The sequence below is a fragment of the Aulostomus chinensis genome, chromosome 8, assembly GCF_037954235.1.
Source record: "Aulostomus chinensis isolate RoL2024-O1b breed Wild chromosome 8, RoL_Achi_v1.0, whole genome shotgun sequence".
NCBI lineage: Eukaryota > Metazoa > Chordata > Actinopteri > Syngnathiformes > Aulostomidae > Aulostomus > Aulostomus chinensis.
In genome coordinates this window covers 29,570,315-29,594,673 of record NC_141327.1, presented here as the reverse complement: position 1 = coordinate 29,594,673, position 24,359 = coordinate 29,570,315, and the positions used below count along the sequence as shown (strand labels likewise).

Genomic DNA, 24,359 nt, shown 5'->3' with positions numbered 1-24,359 from the left:
CAATTTGAAAAATAATATTTCACTTTTATAACACAATAATAATAATAATAATAATAATAATAATAATAATAATAATAATAATCATAAAACTGTACTTAACTGAGTCAGGAAAGTGTCACGAGGTCCTTTATTCAAACTTTATTAACAACATTGCATTTACAACACATTTAAAACAGGACGGGGGTAAAAAAAAATAGACAAAGAAATATCGTCCGATATCAAAGTCACAAAGCAGAGAAACGTGGAGAGACAAAAATAAATAAATCTTAAATGAAAAGCAGCGACATTTAGGACTGTCTGACTTCCGTCTACAGAGTGCGCATGCGCGACGCGAGAAGCACGGGCCAGCATCATGTCGATAGAGGACCCGTTTTTCGTTGTTAAAGGGTAAGAAAAAGATCATAAACTTACAACTAAAAGTTCGCACGACCCCAACTTAGTTCGAGTTGTTAAACACTCCGATGTCAGTGAGCCGACAGGCGGCTACCCGCCTTAAAAACAAAGATACATTTGCAAAGTTAGCTGACAGGCTAGCTGTAGCTAGCTAGCATGAATGCTATCATCAGTGTGTTGGTATTTGTGGGGGCTGAAGAAGAGTCGCTTCCGCACTGGTTAATCTCAGAGACTCTCTCTTGTTTCATTTGTCCTCCCCCGTGTTGAGCTCCTGCTGCCGGCCGGGTTACGGAGGCTTGACTCGGAGCTGCGAAGCTACGATGTGACGCGACATGTAGCTTGAGTGTTTGCTGCGGTCAGACGAGGGGCGTCACTAGCCACCAGTGTGCGTGCTGAAATTGTGTGTGTGTGTGTGTGTGTGTCCGTGTGTCCGTCCAGGGAGGTGCAGAAGGCCTTGTCCCGAGCACGCAGCCTGTACGAGCGATGGGAGGAGCTGCTGCAGGACGGGACTCAGGTGAGCAGCTTTTAAACGACACCAGCTGGGGGAAGCTCATATTGGGTAAAGTTGGCTGTGACGTCAGTTGGTCAAAATTCAGTGTCAAGTTGACGTAGAACCCTGGAGACAGCTGACGAGATTTTGCTGGTTTGAGGGTTCAGTGTGAAACCAGCACTGGAATGGTAATGAACTAACCTCAGGTCCTTCCTTTGAACCAACGCTGATTTGAGGCATCGGGACTTTCACTGATCGATAGAAAGAGGAGTCAAGTCAAGTCAGTTTTATTTGTACGGCGCCAAGTCACAGCAAAAGTTCCCCCGTGACAGTAGAGCAGGTCCAGCACCTCCCTCCTTCCATGCACCTCCACCCAAAGAGAGCAGGACAGCGGGGCAGAGACAAGGACAGACACACAGAAGAGCCTACAGGGTTGCTGTGCTAACCCAGCAATTCCTGAGTTACTTGTAGGGTGCATAAAAGAGTTCAGTGCATCATGGGAAAGTACAGCTAGCTAGCTAGCTAGGGATGCACACACTAACCCAGCTGAGGACAGCAGGGACGGACACATGGTCAGTGGTTCAGTGTCCACGAGGAACGGCTCTGACGCTCCTTCGCTCAGTCAAAACTCTCAAAACGTGAGTTTGAATATTCTTCCTAAGAAAAAGTCATGGAATCATAACAGCAGACAGACACTGACTGAGGCTTCCTGTTCTTAAACTGTTACATTTGAGTGAGAAGTTCCCAATTTAAGCTGAGACGTTTGTTCACGGCCCCGCAGGAGTGCTGGCGCAGCTGTAACCCAAGTGGAATTTGGGTCATTGTCAGTTTTTTTTTTTTTTTTTTCAGCTTCCAACAACAAACTGTGAAAATGAGGAAGTGCAGTCGTGTGTTCACGCCGTGGTCGCAGCTGAAAACGTCCCCACGCGCTGACCAGACATCTCTGGGACTGTGCGCTGGTGTAGGGACGCCTGTTAGTTCTTTGATAAAATATGAAGTCAGTGCTTGTTTGGATCGGTAATCATCAGTAATAACGGTCAATAGTAGAACCTATAAAACCGTCTAGTTTGTGCAGAACATGACAAAACTTTACTGTCATGCAGCCTTTAATGAAAACCAGGAAAAGAAATGTTGGTCGGCATCTGGACAAGCTGATATCCAGTGTCTGTGCAGATGTAATCTAGTCTCAAGTCTGCGCCTCTGTCGTGAGTGTCAGCTGGTCTCTGTGGTCTCAGGTGAGTCGGGATGAGCTGGACTGGAGTGCCAACGAGCTGAGGAACTGTCTGAGGGCCATAGACTGGGATCTGGAGGACCTCAGTGAAACCATCAGTATCCTTTCAACAGGAAGCGGAGTCTCTGCCGTGACCTCGCCCTCCCCAGCGCCACATGACCGTCACTATTTTCAAAACAAACAGATGCTTTGTGTTGCTCTGTCCCGTCTGCTTTACCTCCGCCCACGCAGTCCAGCTGCCTCCTAAAGGCCAGAACTATTTTAGTGCTCGTGGTAATAAAGCAGAAATATGAAAACAAAACAGTCCATTCAGAAAATGTTCTTCTTTGAAATGCAGAGGAAGAAACACAGCCTGCATTCAGGCACTGATTGAAGCTAATAAACAAAACGCTCTGTAACATCATTGACAAAATAAAATTACCTAGAAACGAACAGCTGCTAAGAAGAAGCAGTTTCACCCATCAGGCTTTGAAAATGTGATGTGATTTCAAGTGGTAGACAAAGTTCAACAAACCACAGTTTGAAAGTTCCCCAGTTTCTACTCAGGAGCTGAAATTCATTGATTTTTCTGTCTTTGCTAGAGGTTGTTTGGGTCACAAACTACAAGTCTTAGGTTTGGGTTTGTTTGCAAGAATCAGCCCCGACTGCATGTTTAGCCGTTGTTAATAAAAAGGCAGTAAACGTTGGTCAAAGGAGGAGGTGGACGCGTCCGTATGGTCCTTGACCGGCTGCAGGTATCGTGGAATCGAACCCTGGCAAGTTCAAACTGGTTGACAATGAACTTCAGGAGAGGAGAGACTTCGTGGAGCGAACCAGGAAGTCTGTTCAGGTAAATCCCATCAACAAACTTCGGCCGGTTGTGTTTAGGTTGTCTCTGCTCATGTGTTCAACCCGCTGACCTTTGCTGCTTGTTTTGTCTGTTACACGTATGTACGTCCACACCAACATGTTTTCCTCCCGCTGTAACGCTTCTTTCCAGCCAAATATTCCGTTTACTCACTCTTGATATCGATCATTGGCTTTATAAAGAAGATTGTCATGGATGCTGCATGTGAAATCATTTGCTGCCTGAGACGGGAGGAAGGAGGGGAGGACTGACGGAATAATGTCCGTCTCCTCGCTCTTAATCCGACGCAGTTTCATCCTGAAATCCAGACGTAAGTAATCTGGTCATGTCTGTTGATGTTTAATCAACCTTCAAACTCAGGAAAACCTCCTCGGACTGGATGTTCCTTTTTTAAAAATGTATTCTGATGTCTGTCAACAGACAGAACTTGAAGTTGTAGAAAAGTGTCACCAGTTTCTTAAAATAGTACCAGAGAGGAGCGTAACAAGGCCGCACAGACAGAACCTCCTGTCTGTGGCTCCGTGTGCTGCATTCGTCCAGACGGAGAGAGAAACAGGAGAGAAGACAAATAATCTTGAGTTGTGTTTGTCTGTGCGTGAGTTTGTTCGTAGACATGTTAGGGCGCACTGGTCGATATCCGTCTGCTGGTTTCTCTGCCCTGCAGCTGTTATCTCCTGACCCGGCGAAATTGGAGGCACAATGGGAAGTATGAGTCAGTGTCCCTCTGACATGTCTTGCAGGGAAAGGTACCTTCCTTAAATAGATCTGAAGAGAACTGAGTCACTGGAGCCAAACAAGAGCTTTGCCGAACAGGAACAAAAGATTCAGTGCCATTTCTGTGTTCTGGCCGGTGATTTGGCACGGCGGCGGCGGCGGAGGGTCTCATTAATGGAGCTCTCTGACTTGCATTTCTGCTACATTTGATCACGTTGTTGACTGAAGGCTCTAAGTAGCTTCCTTGTGTGTGCAGGAGATGAAGGACCAGCTGTCCAGCCCTTCAGCTGTGGCTCAGGCGGAGAAGAAGAAGGTTTGTGGACGGACACATGAAGTCACACTCTCATAACCAATTTGAGTTGATTGGTCTCGACGCTGCAGTCGTCAGGTGACCCCTCGCTTCACCTGCTGTACGTGTTGTTTCCATTCTGACCTTTAAAGGCTGTCAACAAGAAATCAGCATCTGTGGGCACCCGAGCTTTTTCTCCCGAGTTTGTCTTTTTAATTGTCTGTGAAGGAAGAGCCGCCATTTTAAGCTATGCTTCAAACAGAAGGAGTCGGTGCTCAGCATCCTGCACGCTCCAGTGCTGGTAACTATGGTGGCTTCATCTCATCCTGAGAGGGAGCCAACGTGTAGCGTTAGCTTTGAGAATCCCCAGCAACACAACCAGAGCGTCTCAGCTGGAAAATATTTGTACCTCTGAAGTGCTCGCATGAAGATTTCAGAAGAATGCCTGGGGAAAAAAAACACTTGGGGGGGGGGGGGGGGGCACAAACTGTGAAAATCTGGTTCAGATTATCCTAAACTGGATTAAAACCTGATGATGCAGCACTGTTGGATGTCGTCTCTCGTCCTCTCTCCTCTTAGCGGGAGTGGGATGCGTGTGTTCCACAAAACAAATGCAGGAATGCTACTTAGCGTGAGGGTTAGTGTTAGAGAGGGGGAGAGATGTTCTCAATTGATCAGATGTGTCAGAGAAAGTTCAGGTTCAGGGGGGAGAGGTATGAAACAAGATGGCGACGTAATCAATATCTCATATCATCAGATACTCGACTTATGAACCAGATGAGTGGTTGAAGATGATTGATTGCTCAAAATGACAAATTTAAATGAAGTTACTTTATTTTCTTTGTGGAAATAAACACATTTATCCTCATGTTCTTCTTCTTGCACAAGAAGACAAGATTTTTAGTCGCATGGTAAAACAAAGCAAAAGCCAATAATCAGAATCTCCACATGTTGTGGAAATTTGCCTTTTCTTGCGTCGTCGACACTCTGGTGTTCCTGTAAGTGGTCGCACTGGACCGATGATGATGTCATCATTCGAACAGACCACTGTGCTTGTGTTCGATTCTCACTCCCACCAAACGCTGGAGCGCTGAAAGCTGCTCTTCATAAACCAGGAAGCTTTAGTGTCTCCGGTCGGGTTCTGATCCGCCAGCAGAGTGGTGCTGTAATGACATCAGCGGTACGCAGCAGTAATCCGTCTCGCCTGTCAGCCATATTTCCCAGCATCCCTCTGTCTTTCGCACTCCAGCTGAAGTGTTGGCAGGTCATGCTGACATGTTTCCATCTGATGGAAAGAAAATAAAAAGCTGCAGCACCTTGTGGTTTTGTTGGAGTCGGTCGCCGTTGCACAACTAAAGGAGGAAACACAAAGTCTGTCTTGAAAGTAAAAAGCCTCTGATTCACGCACTTCTGGCGGGATCGTCTCGGTAGCGGTGAGGCTGTCATGTCGGTTGTTGACTCAGGCTGCTGGGAGATGATCAGCCTCAGACAGAGTCCTTGCTGACGTTGTAGGACTGCAGCACACATGCACGCTAACACGTCGTCTCTTCACCCTTGCTGTCCCCCGTGTGTCTGCCCAGGCTCTGCTGGCTTCATCAGGCCAGGACAGGTCAACGGGGCTGGAGGCTCATCTGGTGTCGACCAACACCAGGTACATCCAGGAGCAGCAGGAGCAGCAGCAGGTACGGATGGAGGCAACGGAAGACATTTCCATCAACGTATTTTGATGCATTTTCAAGGATTGTGTTTGAAAAATTTGATAGAAACAGCGAATAAAAAGTGGTTATTTTGTTTTTTTTTGTCTTTTCAAAAAAGAGTAAAATGCAAAATGACAGAAATAGAAACCCCTCATTTGAATTGGCTGGAACGTAACGAATCTTTAACCCTCATGACCAACCAGCTGCTTCCTGCCAAACTTAGTCTTCATCTCCGGAGAACGTGTCCAGTCCCAGCCTGTACCACAGAACGATGGAACCAGTCTCCACAAGGACGGTTCCTCAGGCTCTTGCTCCAGTCGTCACTGGTCAAAGATGTGGGCCGGCGTCTGCTCTTTTTCTGTGCTGCCTGTTAGAACCGTTCATACCGTGGCTCTTCGTCTTGAGACGGAGAGCCGGCCTGGTTTATGGAACCACTTCTTTTTCTCTGGTGTGGTGTTTCTTAAAACCACTCGATGTTGGTAACGTGGTGAAGGAACAGGGGAGGAAGGGCGGGGCGAAAATGAAGAAGTTTCACTGAATGTTCAAGGAAGCAGAGGTTGCTTCTGTGTTTGCTTCTGCTTGGTTTTTCCGGTCCTCCGTCTGTCGTCTGGTCGGGACCTGGTGAACCGGCTTGAAGGTGCCAATCAGCTGAGGAGCTTGCAAACTCCCGGCATTTCTCATTTGTTTGTTTTTCATTTGAGAAAAAAATCCAAATGAACCAAAACGCATCAGAACAGATCACATGGGACGTTCGTGGGTTCATCAAGCAGAGGATTCCGGGCGGGGAGAGTCAATCCAGAGAGAAGGTTCCACGTTCTGGTCCGGTCCGTGTTTCTGCTGCTGCTTTTCTTTAGAAAAAGGCGTTGAGGTTATTTTAAGTGTCGGGGAGGAAGTGTGAGAGATGTTAGCATCCACTTCCTGTGGTGGTGGGTGATGAGATCATTTCTTCACACTTCTCGTGTGTCAGGTTGTGGTTTTAGGAGGAAATATCAGGAAACCCCCAACGAGTCACAGTGGGATGTGACGGTCTGATCAGCGGCGACCACCTCCTTCCTGGCGAGATTCAGCAGGTACTGAGACGCCCGGGTGCTTCTCACCCGTGTGGTGTAGGACTTGAAGTACGTGCAGTCGTAGGAGTACACCTTCAGAAGGGTGAGACCATCCATCGTATCTGATGAGCCGGTACTTTGTTAAACCTCACTAATAAACCTACGCAACTAAAATGATGAATTAAACCGAAGGCGCGTTGCTGTTTTTAGGGCCCAACAGAGGCGGGATTTTGGAGGCACTACTAATCAGAGGAATAATAAACTCGTGACACTGATCAACTTATTAGATCTTAAACTTCCAGTGACCCTCAGATGTGGATATTAAACTCCTGGGACAAAGACCTGTAGGGGGCGATCGTTTACATGCTAACAATCTAAGTTCTGAGACGACGTCAGTGGACCGATAAAATAAACTCCTGCAGTTTAATTATGCTCAACTCCCCCAGAAGCATCTTTTTCTGCATTAAGTTTTATTAAATACAAAAAACCCGGCATGCTGGTACTGAGGCATCAATGGATCCACTATCGGCCGCCGAGATCTTCACGCAGGCTCTGATGATGTCACCAACAGATTCCTGTCTGCTGTTGAGAAGTTGTGTGTGTGGAAGAAGCTAAAACTCTTGGTTTCGTTTCAGATGTCAAATTCTGTCAAACCACAATTTTGAGTTCCTGCTTTTTTTAGGAGCTTTTCAGGTGCGGATCCTCCAGTGTTTGGACGCACGCAGATGAACCGCCATTTTTATTTCATTCCTTTCATTTCTGTTGAACTTATTTTATCTTTTGATCTTCAGTGGGTTACTTCCTCCTTAGTCATCGTTACTGTGAAATGGAGCATGATTACTGTCTGAAGTATCAGGGGTGTCCCTGTGATTCCCACCTCCTGAGTAAAGCAAGAGTGTGTGTGTGTGTGTGTGTGTGTGTGTGTGTGTGTGTGTGTAGCTCATCATGCAGGAGCAGGATGAGCAGCTGGAGCTGGTATCAGGAAGCATCAGAGTTCTGAAAGACATGTCAGGACGCATTGGAGACGAGCTTGACGACCAGGCCGTGTGAGTAACACACACACACACACGTGCGCACACACACACACACACACACACACACACTGTGAGCTTTAAAGCGCCCGTGTTGTGTTGGGTTGATTGATTCTAGTGTGTCAGTCCGAGGAGGACTCAGACTGAATACTGAATCACCCTTTGAAGATCTTCAGGACCTGAACGTCCCTCGCTCTTGTCTCCTCCCAGTTTCAGCGCGTTTGCTCTCTCACTCTCACTTTGCCGCCTGTCACTGGTTTTGTTTTGATTTGAAGAATAAAAATTGCATTTTGACCAATCGTGAGCGTGTAAACTCAGGACGTTCTAAGGGAAACAGGTCACTCGGCAGTTAGAACTGGATCAGGGGGATCCGCTCTACTTTCAGATCGTCCAATTCTGTTTTATCACCGATTTACGGTCCAGTTGCGGGAGGGATGGGAGGAGTTTCGTCACTGATGGGCCGCCATCATGGCGGACAGGGAGGTTGAGTTTGTGGTCAAGGAAAACAAAACAAATGAAATAGAAATAAAAATGGTGATGTTTAGACTGCCATTCAGTGAGGGTTGATATGAAGCTAACGATGCTAACAGCCACATAGCAACATGAACGCCGCGGCCGGCGAGTCGTTTACCTCCAGTAACGTGGGCTGAAGCTTCTCATGTCGTTTAATTGCTAAACGTCACGTTTCTCAGGATGCTGGGAGACTTTGGAGACGAGATGGACCAGACGTCATCGCGGATGGACTCCGTCCTGAAGAAGCTGGAGAAGGTGTCTCACATGACCAGCAGTAGGTTTCGATCGTTTTCTAAGACGTGTTTGTGACGTTGGCTGAGTCACCGCCCCATGAGCATCAAACATATTTGTGATATTTGGAGATTCACTTAAATTTTCAGCGTTTCCACTCAGGTTTGTTTTTTTTAATGAGCAAACTGACAAAGTGCCTGAGAAGAGCTTGATGGAAACACGGCTGCTGTCAATCAGGAGGCTGATAGCTCCTCCTCCCCGTCGCAGCATCATTAAGTTCCTGTGTTGCTCTCATAAGAATTCAGCCCACAAACAACCTGGTGGATGTTCGCCAAGTTCCGTTAGCAACTGTCATTAATCGGAGCCTCGGCTCCTGTCGTGTTCCTCAGGTCGCAGACAGTGGTGCGCTATCGCTGTGCTGGTCGCCATCATGATCGTGGTCCTCATCCTTTTCTTTGCTCTCTGATGCCGGTGACCTCTGACCTCATGTCTTCGCTCACCCTCTCCTCGCTGTCAGGACGGACTGATGGACAGACGGACGCAGGAAGAGGGGGGCGCGTCTCCCCTCCTGCCTTTCCCTCCAACCCTACAGAGACCCTGGTGACCTGCAGAGGTCACTGCCTTTAACGATTCTTGTCAAGACGCCACCGGTGGACGGATAAAACCCCTGCGCTGTCGTGTGTTTCATACTGGTTGTGTCATGGTTTCAGTGGGAGGTCTGGTCAGGAGAGACTCATGGAGAACTCGCTGCCGCTGTCAGGTTGGAAACATGAAGGTTTGTTTTTAAAATGAATTTAAACTGTTTCTGGTCAGTCCTACACAGACCAGTGCAGGGTGAGCGACACCTAGTGGTGAAGCTGCAGACTCAATTCGCTCCCTCAGATTATTAGACGGAACCACAAAGTTGCAGTCTTGAAAAATAAAACTTCACGAAACCAGAGAATTCTGTTGTTAGCCGACAGTACTTGTGTTTCCGTTAAATTTTCTGTGGAGACGTCGGAGGAAAGGAAACGTTCTCGACGCGTTTCCAGCTAAGAACGCAGCCGCCAAACGCTGCTGGTTCTGGAGTCTCAGCTGTCAGAGAAGATCCGCTGCCTCAGAGCTCCCTCAGCGACTCCGCCTCTGTCTCCCGGGGTTTCATTTCCCTCTGAAGGGTGAAAAAGGCAAAAATTCCGTCCGTACAAAAGGTTGGAATTGGAAAAACTCCAGCTTTATTAAAAAAAAAAAAAGCCCTTGAGGTTTTTGCCTTTTTTTCCAAGGAGTAAATGCAAATAACGGGAGCAGGAATCACAAATTTGATACTCAATTTGGCGTTTTTGATCGTTTGTCCAGCTGAAGATATTTGCTGAAGAGCTGATTGGTCTCTGTGGTCACAGCCGTATCCTACAGGCTCTATACCGCCATCTAGTGGAATTACATCACATCAGAGTGGGTGCTTCTTTTCTTTCTTTTTTTTGCTACACGTGTGATACAACTGACAGCGGGGAAGCAGCAGAGCGCTCTCTACTGGCGTGTTTTACTACTAGAAAATACATGCTAGTATGACCAAAGAAACGATGATAAGCTGGAGCAGCCGTCTGAGTGCCAACAGTCCTTATTTTGTCCGTTCTGGGCTACTGTAGCTGCAGCAATGGCCCCCCAGTGCAGACGCTACGGAGAAAACGATGATGCTCAAATCAAAACATCGTTCTGAATATTCAGTTTCCTTCCTAAATTCGACACAGTTTTAAAGCAACGCACCAACTTTTTGGGAAATACACGTATGACCCTCTCTAGACCCTGCCCTAGCTAGGCTAGTTAGCTTAGCACAGTGAATGGTTGTGGGTGGGAAGTGTTGGCATCACTCTGTTGCAGGTTATGAAAACGTAATCTTCCTCATCCTCTCGGCTGATTGGCAGCAGCGGCCGCTATCTGTCATCGTCGTCAACAAATGTTTGGTTTGGTTAGCGGACGTCTGAACGCTCAAATCCCTGCGCCCAGCCAGGAAGTAGTTCCAGTCATGTGTCCGATTCTGAGATTGCAATGTCTTGTCAGCATTAGTTCTGTAAGTTATTAGTTAGGGCATCAAATGACTTTTGCCCTGTGCGCTAGCACTTCCCATCCGCTACCATGCATTGTGCTAAGCTAACTAGTGTGGGTCTCGGCTCCTTAATGCCGCCAAGAGCAGAGCGGAGTCTCTATCTTCTTGTCCGGCTCTGGAGGTGATGGACATTAAGTGTCTTCCCAGAAAGTTGAAAAGTTCCTCCTAAAGATGAAAGAGAAACGACCCAGCCTGCCCCCCCCCCGCACAGAACTGAGCACAGGCACAGATCCCCAGGACCTCCAGATGAGGTCAGGTTGGACATTGAAGACGTTTCCTGGAAGGTTTTTCAAGGAAGTGCTAGTGATTCACTGGTATTTGTTCTTTGAGGTCGCAAAGCTCTTAACTCTCTCGTCATTATTTGAACGATGCTGCATTCCACGGTCGGTCCTGATCCGCTTTGTAGGTTCAGATCGTTTTGTTTTAAAAGTTTTTAAAGAGACAAAAACACAAGTGAAATATGTTGAAGTGAATGAAACGTCACTGAATGTTGACCAAGTTCATGTTCACACTAAAGTTGTTTCCAGGGAAACAAAGCCAATTCTGAATGTATTTACTGTAAAATATAGAAAAAGAAGCAGATATTTGTGTTTTTATCCAGCCGGAGCAGTGGGGGGTGCCTTTACTATACATTATTTTTGTACTGCGGTGACGTGTGCGGTACGTCGGTGTGCCTACATGACAGTCAGGATGAGAAACCAGATTTTGGCGATCACCTTCAGCTGCTTGGCTCGGTCGATCGGTCCGCTCATCACCCGGGGGTCTGGTCTTCGACTGGTTGTTCTGTTGTTTTTTCAAACATCTGCTGGTTTCAGACTCTTCAACGTCCCTATTTGCTTCTTTTTGTCGTTTATGACAGAAACGCGGTTTGAGGCTGTTGGATGGACAAAAGAAACATTTGCCTGAGGTTTTTTTTCTTCTTTTTTCAAGGTTTCTTGACATTTTACAGACAAAACAGTCAAAGGTGAAAATAAATGTCTGATTAACGGTTGATGAAAACAGCTGGTTGTATCTGGGGGAGGGGGGGCGGGACTCAGTTGTGGTACTTTTCTTGCATCTTCGAGGTGAACTCAGGTCAGATCTGCCTTCCCGCTACTCCAGGAACAACCCCCCCCCCCCCCCACCTCCCACCCCCACCCCCCGGTCCATGGCGGCACAGCCACTGGGAGGTGGAGGCAGCCTCCTCAGAGCTGCTCAGTTTGCCTCTTCAATTGGAGGGGTGGTGGGGGGGCAGTTGCTGGGCAGGATGAGGCAGCAGCAGGCCAGATGCAGGCCTGCAGTGCCCTCTGCTGGAGGCTGCGGGTCAGGCTGTCTCTTTGTGTCATGTCAGGTAACACGAGCCACGAGGGGAGTGTTGCAGGGCAGGAATACAAACGATGCTCTCTGTGAGCGACTTGTGGATGCTCGTTCTTGTTTGAGCCTAATATCTCGACGCCGTCTCTGCTCGTGTCAGCTGGTCGATGACGTTTCCTCCAAGTGAGGTTTTGCTCAGCGGGGAGGTTGGACGCAGGTCCCGCCTCACTGCCTAAGCATTCATGGGAGCTTTCACATGTTCAGAAATGGGGCTGCAGAGGCATGGAGCGCTCCTGCCTGCTCTGAGCTGTCTGACGGTACAGACGCGCTACGTTTCAGCTGAACTGGCAGCTTGGGCTTTTTTTCTGTTTGAGAGGAACGAGCTGTGAAGCCACGGTTCACCAAACCAGCCATCGCTTTGTGTTTCTGTTGGTTTTTAGCCCTGAAGAATGTGCCATTGTGGTGGTGTGTTCAGGCCAAACGGGTCGGTTCACGGGGGCCGGGTCAGATTCATGAGCCCATTTTCTATTCAGGTAAACCTGCAGCGCCCCGGTGAGTTGGCCAGCCAAACCTGGTGGTGCCATTTTAACGGCTCAGGGCAGGTGAACGCTGCTGGACGGAGGCGCTTGGTTCTCCGCACCACAGTGGTCAAAGGTCAAGGTCACGAATGTGATGTAGCCTATCGAGTGACCAACATTGACTGGGTTCTCGGCTGCGTCACTGACAGAAGCAGAACCTGGCCAAGTGTTTTGAAGGTTCCTCGGGTTCCTGCGGCGCCGGGAGTTCACACTCGAACAACGGCAATGAGATTTTGGTGTTTTCTTACATTTAGTGACGATGATGGAGACAAACTCTCACCAACACGTCTGACCAGGATGATCGAGGGAACGCTGGGGTTTGATTACCTCATCGTGCTATGATGAAAGTGCCCCCCCCCCATTGGTCTGAACACAACACCGCCGTTTGTTCTTTCATGTCATCACCTGTGATGTAAGTGACATTTGAAATGTACCACATGAAGCCGTACGATCCCATTTGAATAAACGGTTGAATGTTCGACAGGTGAGATGACGCCACCGTCTCCAGGTCCTTCTTGTTACCGCAGCGACGTGAACGCGACACCTTGATTTTCACTGCTTTTCAGAGAAGCAGAATCGGGACTCCGTCCTCACATCTCCGACCCGCTAGAATTCCTCCGCTTCTCCTGGGCCTCAGCCTCAGTTTTCATCGATCTGCTGCCTTTGAATCATTCGCATTTACATGAACGCTCAGTGACGGAGCTGAGCTCGTCCAGTCGTCTCACGCCAAGAGCGTGAAAACTCCGGAACAAACCTGAGAAGGTTGGACAAGAGACCCGAACCTGCAGGAAGCAAACGACACTGACCTGCTGGGCCACGTCGCTCATTCTCTTGCCTCGTCATTAGAGAATCAATTCAGCCGGAACCTCAGGGAAGTGACCTCTGACCCCTGATGGTGAGACTTGAGTTAAACGTCAAACTGTGTGTGCGTGTGTGGTCCCATCACTAGAACGTTCTCCTGTGGAGGAAAACGTTCCTGTTGGAGCTCAAGAATGTCAGGATATCTGTTTCTGCAGCCTCCTCTGGTCTCACTTTACCTGTCAGGTGTTTTCTGCACCTGACCAGACGATCGACGCTGCTTCCTGTCCTGCCATGGATGCGCACCTACAGTCGCACCTCCACCCCGGTGTGGTGAGTCCTGTCCGCTTCAAACCAACCCTTGCTGGTGGTGAAGGGAGCCTGGGCCCCGGTGGAGTCGAGGTATCTGGACCCCACCACCTCAGGATCTACATTCCCAAGCACTTCCTACTTTGATGCCACCACATCTTCAAGGAAGTCTGGTTCTTTTTGCTCCACTGAGCCCAGACGCTTCCTGGTGACTGTACAGAGAAAGATGAAGTACTTTTAACTGTAAGAAGACGCAGTCAGAGCAGCACAAGGAGGGGCGGCACCGGCGCAAGGTTCCAGGAGTGAACACTCGCAACTTTGAACTACAAAATAAAACAAAAAACATACTGAATGTGTACATTTACTTTTGATACTCACCCAATATCTAATTCTTCTCAACTTGTGTAGAATTTAAGTACTATTTTATCTGGGTATTTCCACACATAAATAGGTAAAGGGACTGTGTACTTCCTCGATACTTGTCGAGCTCAGAACTACAACTGTTACTGAGGTGGTAGTGTTCCGCTCACATCAAAGCGTTTGACCGAGTAAAGAATACTTTGACGATACTGCGATGAGCGTGTAAACTCTCCAGCAGCCTCTAGCGACGAGGACGAGCCCTGCAGGAAAAACTTCACCACACATTCAAGCGTCCGATGGTGAGTACGTGATAAATGATGGCATTCTCCTGAAGTTCCACTTCAACAGCGAACATCGGCTGGTTGTTCTCACAAGGGGGTTCCCGAGGGTTCCTGCGTGGATGGAATCCACCTGCTGGACTTGGAGGCAAAGCTCCAACTCCCGTCTGAGTTGTGCTCCTATGAATGATTGTTGCTGCTGTTCTTCCAACACTCAACCACATTATGAGGCCGTTGGATTCGCGCTCCTCAGTCGTTTGGGAGACGACTGCGGCGCCGTCTGCTGCTTCCCTCGGCCCCAGGGCGACGCAGCTCTCACGTTTTGGTTGACGCGTCCTCTGACGCCGAGACTTGGCGAAGTAAAAAGCATGAGATGTGATCCGCTGCGTCTGCTTCTGGGAGTCCTGAGAGGAGCTGAACAAAGAGCCGCCGCCATGTTTGTTACAAACCTTTTTATTAAGATACTCAGATTTTTTTTTCCTCATTTTTAAATCAGTCTGGTTTCTTTTTCTCTTTACAGTAGTTAATGTGCAATTATCTTTATTACTGGGTCACAGTTAGGAATTCACAAAGTTATTGGCACTTGGAACACATGGGGGAAACACTGGCATGTACACGGGCGGGGCGGGGGGGCATCAGGCGATGGCTGAGTGGGGGGGCAGGATGGGTTAAAGGGTCAGGGGCGTGTGTGGCGGGGGGTGAGGTCGAGTATTTCTGTTGACGTCAGTGGACGCTACTGCATTGTTCATTTTTTTAATCCTTTTTTTCCGATTTACTTCCAAAAAGCTGTGATTTCTTTCTGATTTTTTTTATTTTCTGGGTTATGAATAATAATAAAGAATAATACCTCATGCTGCGAGTGCACATCTAACAATCAAACTTCGATAGTGCTTCTATATCGTAATGTACAGTTTATATATATATATTTATAGTGGAAAAATGAGAAAAACATGGCCCAACACCACCAGAGACAAGGAAGAATAAAAAAGAATCATTCACGGTTGCTATGAAGGTGTAAACCCTCCCTGTTGTGTAGGGCGATTCTGAGGTAAGACTGTGTCCACGCCGACTCTCAGCTCCTGTTCTGGTTCTGTAAAACCCTGCACTGGTCTCATTCAAATGGTCCCAGGAGGCTCTGCTGAGCCCCCCGGGTTTGTTCCTGAAAAACAACAACAAAATAAAAAGTATGTACCTGCTTTGTCGGAGCGGCGGTGGCGGCGGAGAAGCTGCTCGCGGCGCTGAGATATCTGTAGGGATTAAGGTCTGCTATGGCTGAGAGCTCCCGAGGTAAACTGGTACTTGCTTAAAAAAACTGCATCGATGACACGAAGACACACACACATCCTGAGAGTCTGAAGGTGTGTGTGAGCTTCTGTATCTCAGAGGTTTGCCCGTTTTGTATTTATGTATACATATACAATATAGATATATATATATATATATCTGTGTGTGTGTGTTGTCTCTGGTGTGTGGGGATTTGGGAAAGCGGAGTAAATGTTTCTGGATAGAAGACTAAAGACCTGCACATGGCAGGTAGAGAGCTGGCGAAGTGCTGGGGGGGTGGGCGAGGGAGGGTTGAGGTCAGGCTGCAGTGGTGAAGAGGAGGAGGAGGAGGAGGAGGAGGAAGGTGGTTGAGTGGAGAGGGAGACAAACGGCGAGGATTCACCTCATGGTTTTGTTTTCAAAGCTTCCACCTTCCGTCACTCCTCAGTTCTCAAGTTTAGCCAGTTTTCAGTCCCACAAGTCTGGACGTTCTTCCACGTTTCCAGCAGGGTTCCTACACCAGAACAATCCACCCTGGTTCCATGAGGGTTCCAAGCGTTCCACGGAACCTTTGCCGCCTCTTGTTGTGTGTGAAACTCCGCAGGGACGCGATTGTTCCCACACTGACCTCATTTGAGGAAGATGGCGCCGCTCAACCAGCGTTTTTGTCAACCAAGGCGGGAGTTCGCCATCATCAGATTAGGACGCGTGGAGTATTCTGACCTTAGCGGCGTTAAACCCGCCACACGTGGTACATTTTCAGCTGGCTGATGGTTACCCACCACCTGCCGTGGTCCGGCCTCCACGCCGGCGCCTGGTGAGGCTGAAATTCTGGCCAACTTCAAATTGAGTCTCGCAGCTCGAGAACTGGACCTGAAGCTCAAACCGTAGTTTTGTTTGCCAAACGTCGTCAGTCAAACTGCTGAACAGCGCCGGGCCAGCGTCCAGCGAGAGTCACACTCAGCTCCGGGCAACAAGTTCGCATAATTAGCAAAAAACCCCAAAGCAACAAGGACCTGAAGCTGCAGAACAGGAGCAACAGGGCAGAAAGGGTTCTGGGTCGGATTACGGAGGGAAACTGACGTGGAACGCCGGGATGAGACGTCTGTGTTTCTGCAGCATGTGAACAGGAACGTGAGTGGAACACTGGACACGTAAACACTTTCCAACTAGATATTGTCTTGTTCAGAGGTCAATGGCGGGATGATCGGGTTCACGTGAAGGTCGTCAGTGTCTGTGGCAGAAGCCGCCGCCCACTAACTGGAACTGCCGGACTTTGCAGTTCTTTGCTCTTCAGTTTCAGCCTGTTTCAACTGGCTTGTTCGCTGTAGTCACATTCAACTTTACTGCACAGCAGCTTGCAGTAACACCCCCCCCCCAGCAGGGGCACAGGGTCTGATGTTTCCCCTCTGAAGGCGGCGAAGAGCAAACAGCTGGAAAGAGAGATGTGCGGAACCAAACATGCTTCTGTCCATGCTACTTTTTGGAGAACACGTTCTACACGTGCGCTGTTAATCTCGTGATGATGCGATTTTTCGTGGCGAATCCTTCAAAACTGGAGAATGGTCCATTTCCCTCCAGTTTAAGAGGCCGGGCGCCGCCGTCTCACCGTTCTGTTCCAGGGTGGATTTTTCTATCGACACATTGACTGATTTTTTTCTTTCCTTTTTTAAAAAGCAGCAAAACAATCATTCGTACATTTTTCCATTCAGCACTTCTGGAAGTCCCACCGTTTCAGCTGCGATGGCACCGGAAGCATCAGCCCGTGCTTCCTTCGCCGCTTCCATTCCAGATTATCAGTCTTGTGTGGACCAGGACCCGAACGCCTCCATGGTCCTGCGGACCGCGTGTTCCGTCCATTGAAGGCTGCCCCGGGATCGTGTGTAGGAACCCATTTGAATCAACAACTTGGAACCCCTTCACCCCCCCACCCCCCCACACACCCCTGTACCCCCCCTCACGCAGATGAGTATGCAGTCTACACTCCACTGCCCACCCGGGGGAGACAGGTCGATGGGCACAATATCATCGTCATTTTACAGTTAAAAACAAACGTCATCAAGAGAAGAGAAAAAAACAACGTACAAAATAAAAAAGGGAGTAAAAGTACAAAAAGATAAAAATAACAAAAATAAGAAACTTACAAAAAGAACCCTCACATTACATCTTGATTCCCACCGCCAAGTGAACACCCCCCCTCCCTCTGACACCAGCGTCCAAACCACAGGCAGGAAGTGACACAGCGAGCATGCTCAGAAAGGTGCAAAGGGCTTTGGCTCGCCATCTTTCTTTAAGACAGCCAAGCGCTCACCCAAAGGTGCTTTTTTTTTTTAAACAATGATTCACTCTCTCCTCGTCACTTCTGTTCCTCCCTGTGGATCGGCAGCCGAGACGGCGACCAGGAGCGAAGGCAGACGCAGGGATGGACGCGTTGAGGCTCAAGCGGCTGCAGCGCTCTCTTTAGGAAGTCAGCAACCTTCAATCCACTGACCACTTGATTTGGCCTCTGGGTCCGCGGGCGGCGGGCGTTTTGGCGGGTTTGTGTCTGGTTGGATTTGTAGAATGAGCAGCGAGAGCCTGCGGCGCTCTGCTTTTAAGGTGCTCGCATGAATACAGTGATCAAGACTCTTAAATTAAATTACAATCATAGCTCGTGTAAGATCACTGCTTCTTGGGATGCTGCCCCCTAGTGGCCTCTAGCAGTTACCACAGCTCCAGAGCCCCCCCCTCGTCTCTCGGCTGCGGTGGCTGAGTTTGGCCACCAGGGAGGCACGTGAAGCTAAAAATAAAAAGAACATTCAAGCAGCGTTAGCTTATTCGTTATAGAAAAGCTGGTCCGAAAACCAGGTCAAGTAAACTCACTTTGGGTTGATTTAAGGTGGAATGCAAGCTCGGCCGTTTGCGCCATCGAAGACGAGCGTGTTTTAGAACAGACATTCAGACTCGTAGCCTTAAAATGAAGTGAGCCTCGCAGCGCTTTGCTCACCTCAGCCGTCCGTCCATCCGCATTCTGCCGTTCAACGCCGGGTTCGCAGCCCGACCACAGCTGCACTACAGTACAACCCAACATCTGGTCCAGCAAACCCCGCCCCCCCCACCCCCCTGCCCGCCCGCCCACTCGCAGCAACTCAGTCATACAACAATCGCAATGCAAAAATATGTGGTTCTCTTTCTCTAAACTATTATACAGCTAACCATGACTGCACATCTTGGCAACTCTACGTACAGGTGTTAATCTTGACTTATTAGTAAGATCCTCTGTAAAAATAAGGACTACAGTACACTACGCTCAAAAGTAGAAAACAAAACTACAAACAAAAAGAGAACAAATGTGTACAAAGCTCTTCTAAAAGCGCGATCCAACTTGTATCGCTTTGGGAAAAGAAGCAGGACATCTGCTCCGACCTTCGCAACTGTGCTCGGACGTGAACGTCCCGACCAGGAGGCCAATAGCCGCAGCCTGTGGTTGATGGTTTTCGTCCTGGAGGAAGTTGGGCCGCTACCGGTCGCTTCCACGCAGTTTTCATCTATGGCGTCCCAGCAGCACTCCGCTCATAAACAAACCCCCAATCGGAAACTCTCAGACCAAAGCTGCTCTTTGACGTCGCTCATCTCAAACAAGCTCGATCTCAAACACCCCAGTTTGGACCCCCGCGTCCAGACGGTGCCACAAACCAACCGAGCAGCCACAAACGTGAACTGCTTGTGGATCCGCCTCCGCCGTTTCATGACCACTTTAAAAAAACCTCTGGTACAGTGGTTCCCAACCTGTCAAGAGTTTGATCTGAGGGCCGTCCCACGAGGAAAGCACCTTCTGATGAGGGCCATTTTACAACGTTTGGCAGATTGGTTTTTTACCTGCCTTTTGTTGTAGTTTTTTGGTGAAAGGCTGCATCGCTGCCTCCTCAGCTCTCGGCGCTGTTGGGCGAGTGGGAGGGGAACCCTGGTGACGTAGCCAAAGGTTCCCTCAACTCTTCTGATTGTTGTTTTGCTCAATGAACTCACAAACCCACGAACCCTAATAATCACCTGGCCATCAAAATGTGAATCATCAGGCTGAACCGAATATAGAGTCACCGTGGGCCAGACGGCCTTCGCGTGGAGAACCCGTGATGGCGCCTGCACACATTGGGGAACCACCGGTCTATGACGGGAGATGTTCTAGAGCCCCTTCTCAACCAGTAGAGCTTCTTGTCCTGGAACGTTCGGACAGTGGTCTGAAGCGCGACGGTTGAACGAGGCGGACTAGGAAAGGTTCTACGCGTTCTTCTTTCCCCTTCGAATGACAGCGAGACATTCGGCTCAAAACAACGGCGGCCGAATGGCCTGATGCTGCTGCCGCTGCTGAGGACGCTGCACGCCTCACCAACCGGCTGCGTTGGTTGGTTGTTTTAGTAAATGTTGATCAAGGGTGTGGCGACCGCTACGGTCTGTCTGACGCGTCCAGTGAACAATGGTGAGCCCAGGTTCCTGCGGCGGGAACGGAGGCGGCTCCTAGAGAACGTTCCCGGGGCAAACGTCTCTCTAGAGGCTTCCACCTGACGGATGGCGAGGCCAACGACATCAAATCGCAGCGCTTAGAAGACAAACATGAAACCAAATTTGGTTTTGGACACAAGAAATTATTCAGTTTTGGGTTTTTTTGTTTTTGTTAGGTTTTTTTTTTTTAGTTTTTTTTGTTGTTGTTGTTTTTTACAAAATTTAGTGCAAAATTTTTGTGGTCATAAGATCAGAATTAATTTCCTTGTGACTCTTCAAGTTTTGGAAGCTTTATCTGGGTCCTCACCGTGTCCCCTCAGAGACTGCGTGTCCTGCCGGAGACAGTTCCATTGGGGGTTTCAGGAAAATCCATCACTCATCTCATTCAGCCCACCATGACCCCGCCCCTCTGCAGAACGCCATGTTACATAAACAAACAAACACCAGGTATTTATCTTGGTGGTCCAGAGTGAGACGATCACCTCCTCCTCCTCCTCCTCCTCCTCCTCCTCCTCGCTGTCATTAGTCTCGTCTCCCTCACTCTTGTCTCTTTGTCTGGATTGTGGCTTCGCTCATGTGACGGCAGACTGCCGCAATGCCTCATCTGTCCTGGGAGATTCTTAACAAACATCTCCTCCTCCCCTCCTCGCTCGAGTCGAGGATGATCACAATTATCTTTGTAACGACACTTGGTTCATCAGTCTGGTCAGAACTCCTGGACTGATGAGCTGCGTCTCGCGTGGGGACGTTCGGATTGACGGGGACAGACAGACGGTCCTCATCCACCGGCTGGTTATTAACAAAGGTGCAGTGAAAGACACAAAGTAAAAAAAATAAAAAATAAAATCACACAACCTGACCACAGTTTCCCGAGAGAGGAGGGTGGGCAACACGCACACACGCATGCACACACACACACACACTCTCACACAGAGTGCTGATGTGCTTTGTCAGAAGTACCTACGCCCATTTATTTGCATACTTGTATTCTCTCAGTCTCTCTCTCTCACTCACTCTCACACACACACACATATTTGGTAGCCCCATCTGTCGTGTTTTGGACACACACGCGGGGATGCAGATACAGGGGTGAGAGTTTGGCAGGGATTTGCATTCCATGAGGAAAATGGAGTCGACACAAATGAAGCGGTGGATTGAAAATGATGTTCACGTGATGAAGCAACGAGGGAGCAAAACTATTTAGCTCCATCCTGTGTGTGTGTGTGTGTGTGTGTGTGTGTGTGTGTGTGTAGAGACATATAGGGACAGCAAGAGAGAGAAATGTATACAGAAAGGAGATATAAACAGAAAAGTAGAGTGAGAGGGGAGGGGGGCTGATTGGGGGGGGGGGGGGGGTCCTGGCTGCAGTTGTGCTGCTGTCCCGTGCAGGAGATGGAACCAGGCAGAGATGGGATGTCTAGGGAGGCTGATTAAGTCTAAAAGGGGCCCACAGCTTTCACGGGTGCTTCTAACTGGTCCAGGGACGCGGCCGCATACGTCTGCAGCTTTGATACGGAGGTACGCAGCCTGTGATTCTGCAGATGTGTGAGAGGAAGGAGGGAAAAAAAGGTATGCTGCTCTCCGCGGCAGACAAAAACAAACAGCCACTCATCTGAACCTCTGCGCACATACCACCCACTCACACACTCTCTCTCTCACACACACACACACACACACACACACACACACACACACACACACACACACACACACACACACACACACACACACACAGACCTTGCAGAGCTGAGCACCCAAACCACCCACACAGTGACAGACATGCGCAATCACTGCATGAAGCCAGACACACACGTATGCAGTGCATAGATCGAGACGCAGCCTGGCAGGGGCATGCGCATTACACACACACACACACACACACACACACACACACACACACACACACACACACACACACATACACATACACATACACACAGCACCACTGTCAAAAGCTCTTTCGAGTGATGAGGCAGACATTAACATGCCATAAATGGCAATGGAGGGAAGTGAGAAGGGAGAGGGAAAAAAACCCAGCCTGCATACATTAATACACACACGCACACACACACTAAAACACTCCCACACATGATGTTTGCCCACAGACAAAGCCTTCCTACCCAGCAATCAACCACACACATCCACCAGTATGCATGCATACACACCGAATCACCCAAGCACCCCCCTCAGGGACACTGTCCTCTCCTTCCCTCTCCATCTCCAGCAAATTGCTCTCTCTCTTTTTTTCATTTAAGGCGGCGGCTTTAAACAAAGAAATAAAAAAGATTTTCTTGAATGTGCAAACAGTCACCCCCTCCCCCCTCCCCCCTCCCCCCAAATCACTTCCTTTCTTTTATCTCTTGCCCTCCGTCTCGCCTCTGCCCTCACTTATTGAACTTGGTTTAGTCCTCATGGATCGTACCATGTACCGACAGAACAGAGGGGCCAGGCAGGCCGCGTCCTCGACGTCCTGCTCTCTTTGACTCACAGCCTAATAAAAGAAACAATCACGCCTTGACACGCGTGTAAATATACAAAAGAACAAAGAGTCATGTAAACATCTTTTAGCAAAAGTCAAGACAATTTTTAGAACACTGGACTATAAAACTGGTTCAGGACAGCCCCAAAGGCGGTTTTTGGTTCTTCTCCAGGGTGGGGTGGGGGGTTGGGCGGGTCGATGCTCAGATGTTTTTCGCCGCCATCTATGTCTAGGTTTGGACCCGGCATCTAGAGGGTCCGCGTGAGCGAGCGAGCGGCCGTCCAAACATCTGTAGAACTCTGTGACAGTGACATTAAACACGTTCTCCACAGCCACGCCGACGATAAGGTGCTTCAGGTTCCTCCTCATGACAACAACGGGCCAGACAGGGGGGGTCCTGCTGGAGGTGTGCAGGACCCCCCTGTCTGGGTCCCATTGACACCATGGAGATGAACATACGCTTCAGATATGTTTGTCACTCTGGGATCAGCAACGCGGCGTTCCAACACAACTCCACTAATGACGAACGCAGTGTAACTTCTACCAGGATTGTCATTATTATTATTGTTATTGTTGTTATTATTGTTGTTATTATTATTGTTGTTGTGCTCATTTTCAAACGCTGCCACGGCCGAAGCTGGAGGCTCCAACCAAAACACACAAGAACCGCGGCTGCGTCCTCCAACGCCGGCCCACTCAACGGATGTCACCAATGCGGACGTGCATCCGTCACCTGACCCTCTGCCACGTGTCAGCCTTTAATCATCTCCCGCTGTTCCAACGCTACACTCCTGCGCCTGCAGCCATCGGCAGTTCCAGCTTCAAGACGGGATTCCTCTCCATGTACGCTCATGAAAGAAAGGAAGTGGCGGTTGGGGGCGTCACGCTGCGTGTTGACGACTCTGGTCGGATGAATGTTGGGTCATGATGGTCTGGATGGGAACGCTGAGGTCTGGCGACGTCACCAGCTGATGAACGCCCGCTGACTCAGGACGCAGATTCCCAGTTTTCTGTAAAGGGGCTCAAAAACTGCTCCCGAACCCCAAATCTGCATGGATTCATCCCAAAGTACTGGATACAGGAAAAAACTACTACAGACAAATCCAACCAGAATATTCTGTCCATCAAATTTAGAGTTTCATATTTTTCAGACGTGGCCACCGTGTCCACACACGTGACCTCAGGCAAACGCGGAAAAACAAACCGTCACAAATCCGTGGTGTTTTCCCCCTGTGGATTGATTCGTCAATCCAGAATGTTGACCTTTAAAAGGGATTTTTAAATTATTGGCTGATTGTTGATGAGGTTCAGCAGACAGCAGTCGTGCTGTCAGTCTCACGTTGGAAACATCAAAAATGACACGGGCCTCACCGAGTTAACCCACAAACTCGCATGAGCTCAGATTAGCTTGGCTGTTCACACTTACAGTGCCAAACAGACGCGCTGATTGTCCGGGGCTCGGCTTCTCACTTAAAAGCTTTGATTACTTCGCTCTTTTTAGATTTTAGGTCATTGGATCGTCTCAAAAAATTAAAAAAACGAAACAAAACTGAGATTATTTGTACGCAAAAGAGAGAAAAATACCTGTGGCAACAAATCATACGCTTCCCTCGAGACTTGCCAACGAATCCCAGACTGAACAGCAGTGTGTTTTCGCTGGTGTGTTCAGCTGTGTTGCGTAATTTTGGAGTCACATTTCCAGACGGGAAAGATCAGGTTCTGTTCTTTTGTCTGAAAGCTACCACTCGACCACGCTAATCACCGAGGGCGTGAGCGACTCCAGGCTGGTTTCTATGCCAACATTGATTTCCGTTCTTCACCTGCTTTCATTGGATACCTCTGAGTGTCTCCCACAGATCCACAGTTCTCCTCCATCGTCTCCAGCCTCATTCAAACAGAATGAATTCTATCCAACAACCAGCAGCTGAACCCCCCACGCCACCCCCGGTGGGGGGGG

General features: G+C 48.9%; 1 protein-coding gene across 3 annotated transcripts; it reads left to right on the top strand.

Annotated features, from left to right (window-relative positions):
* Positions 1 to 308: 308 nt before the first annotated feature.
* stx10 (syntaxin 10) lies at positions 309 to 14,391 on the top strand. Of its 3 annotated transcripts, XR_015117663.1 has the most exons (10): positions 309 to 387; positions 832 to 907; positions 2,119 to 2,212; positions 2,849 to 2,943; positions 3,932 to 3,988; positions 5,545 to 5,646; positions 7,650 to 7,756; positions 8,434 to 8,528; positions 8,875 to 12,848; positions 12,921 to 14,297. XR_015117663.1 is itself a non-coding variant. In XM_086212336.1 (9 exons), exons 1-9 carry the CDS (start codon positions 353 to 355, stop codon positions 12,983 to 12,985), a joined length of 726 nt encoding a protein of 241 aa, XP_086068462.1. In that variant the 5' UTR covers positions 309 to 352; the 3' UTR covers positions 12,986 to 14,391. The 3 variants fall into 3 exon arrangements, 2 of the variants coding, with proteins under 2 accessions (XP_086068462.1, XP_086068461.1); XM_086212336.1 differs by lacking the exon at positions 8,875 to 12,848 and having other exon boundaries at positions 12,921 to 14,391; XM_086212335.1 differs by lacking the exon at positions 12,921 to 14,297 and having other exon boundaries at positions 8,875 to 12,914.
* The last annotated feature ends 9,968 nt before the right edge of the window (positions 14,392 to 24,359 follow it).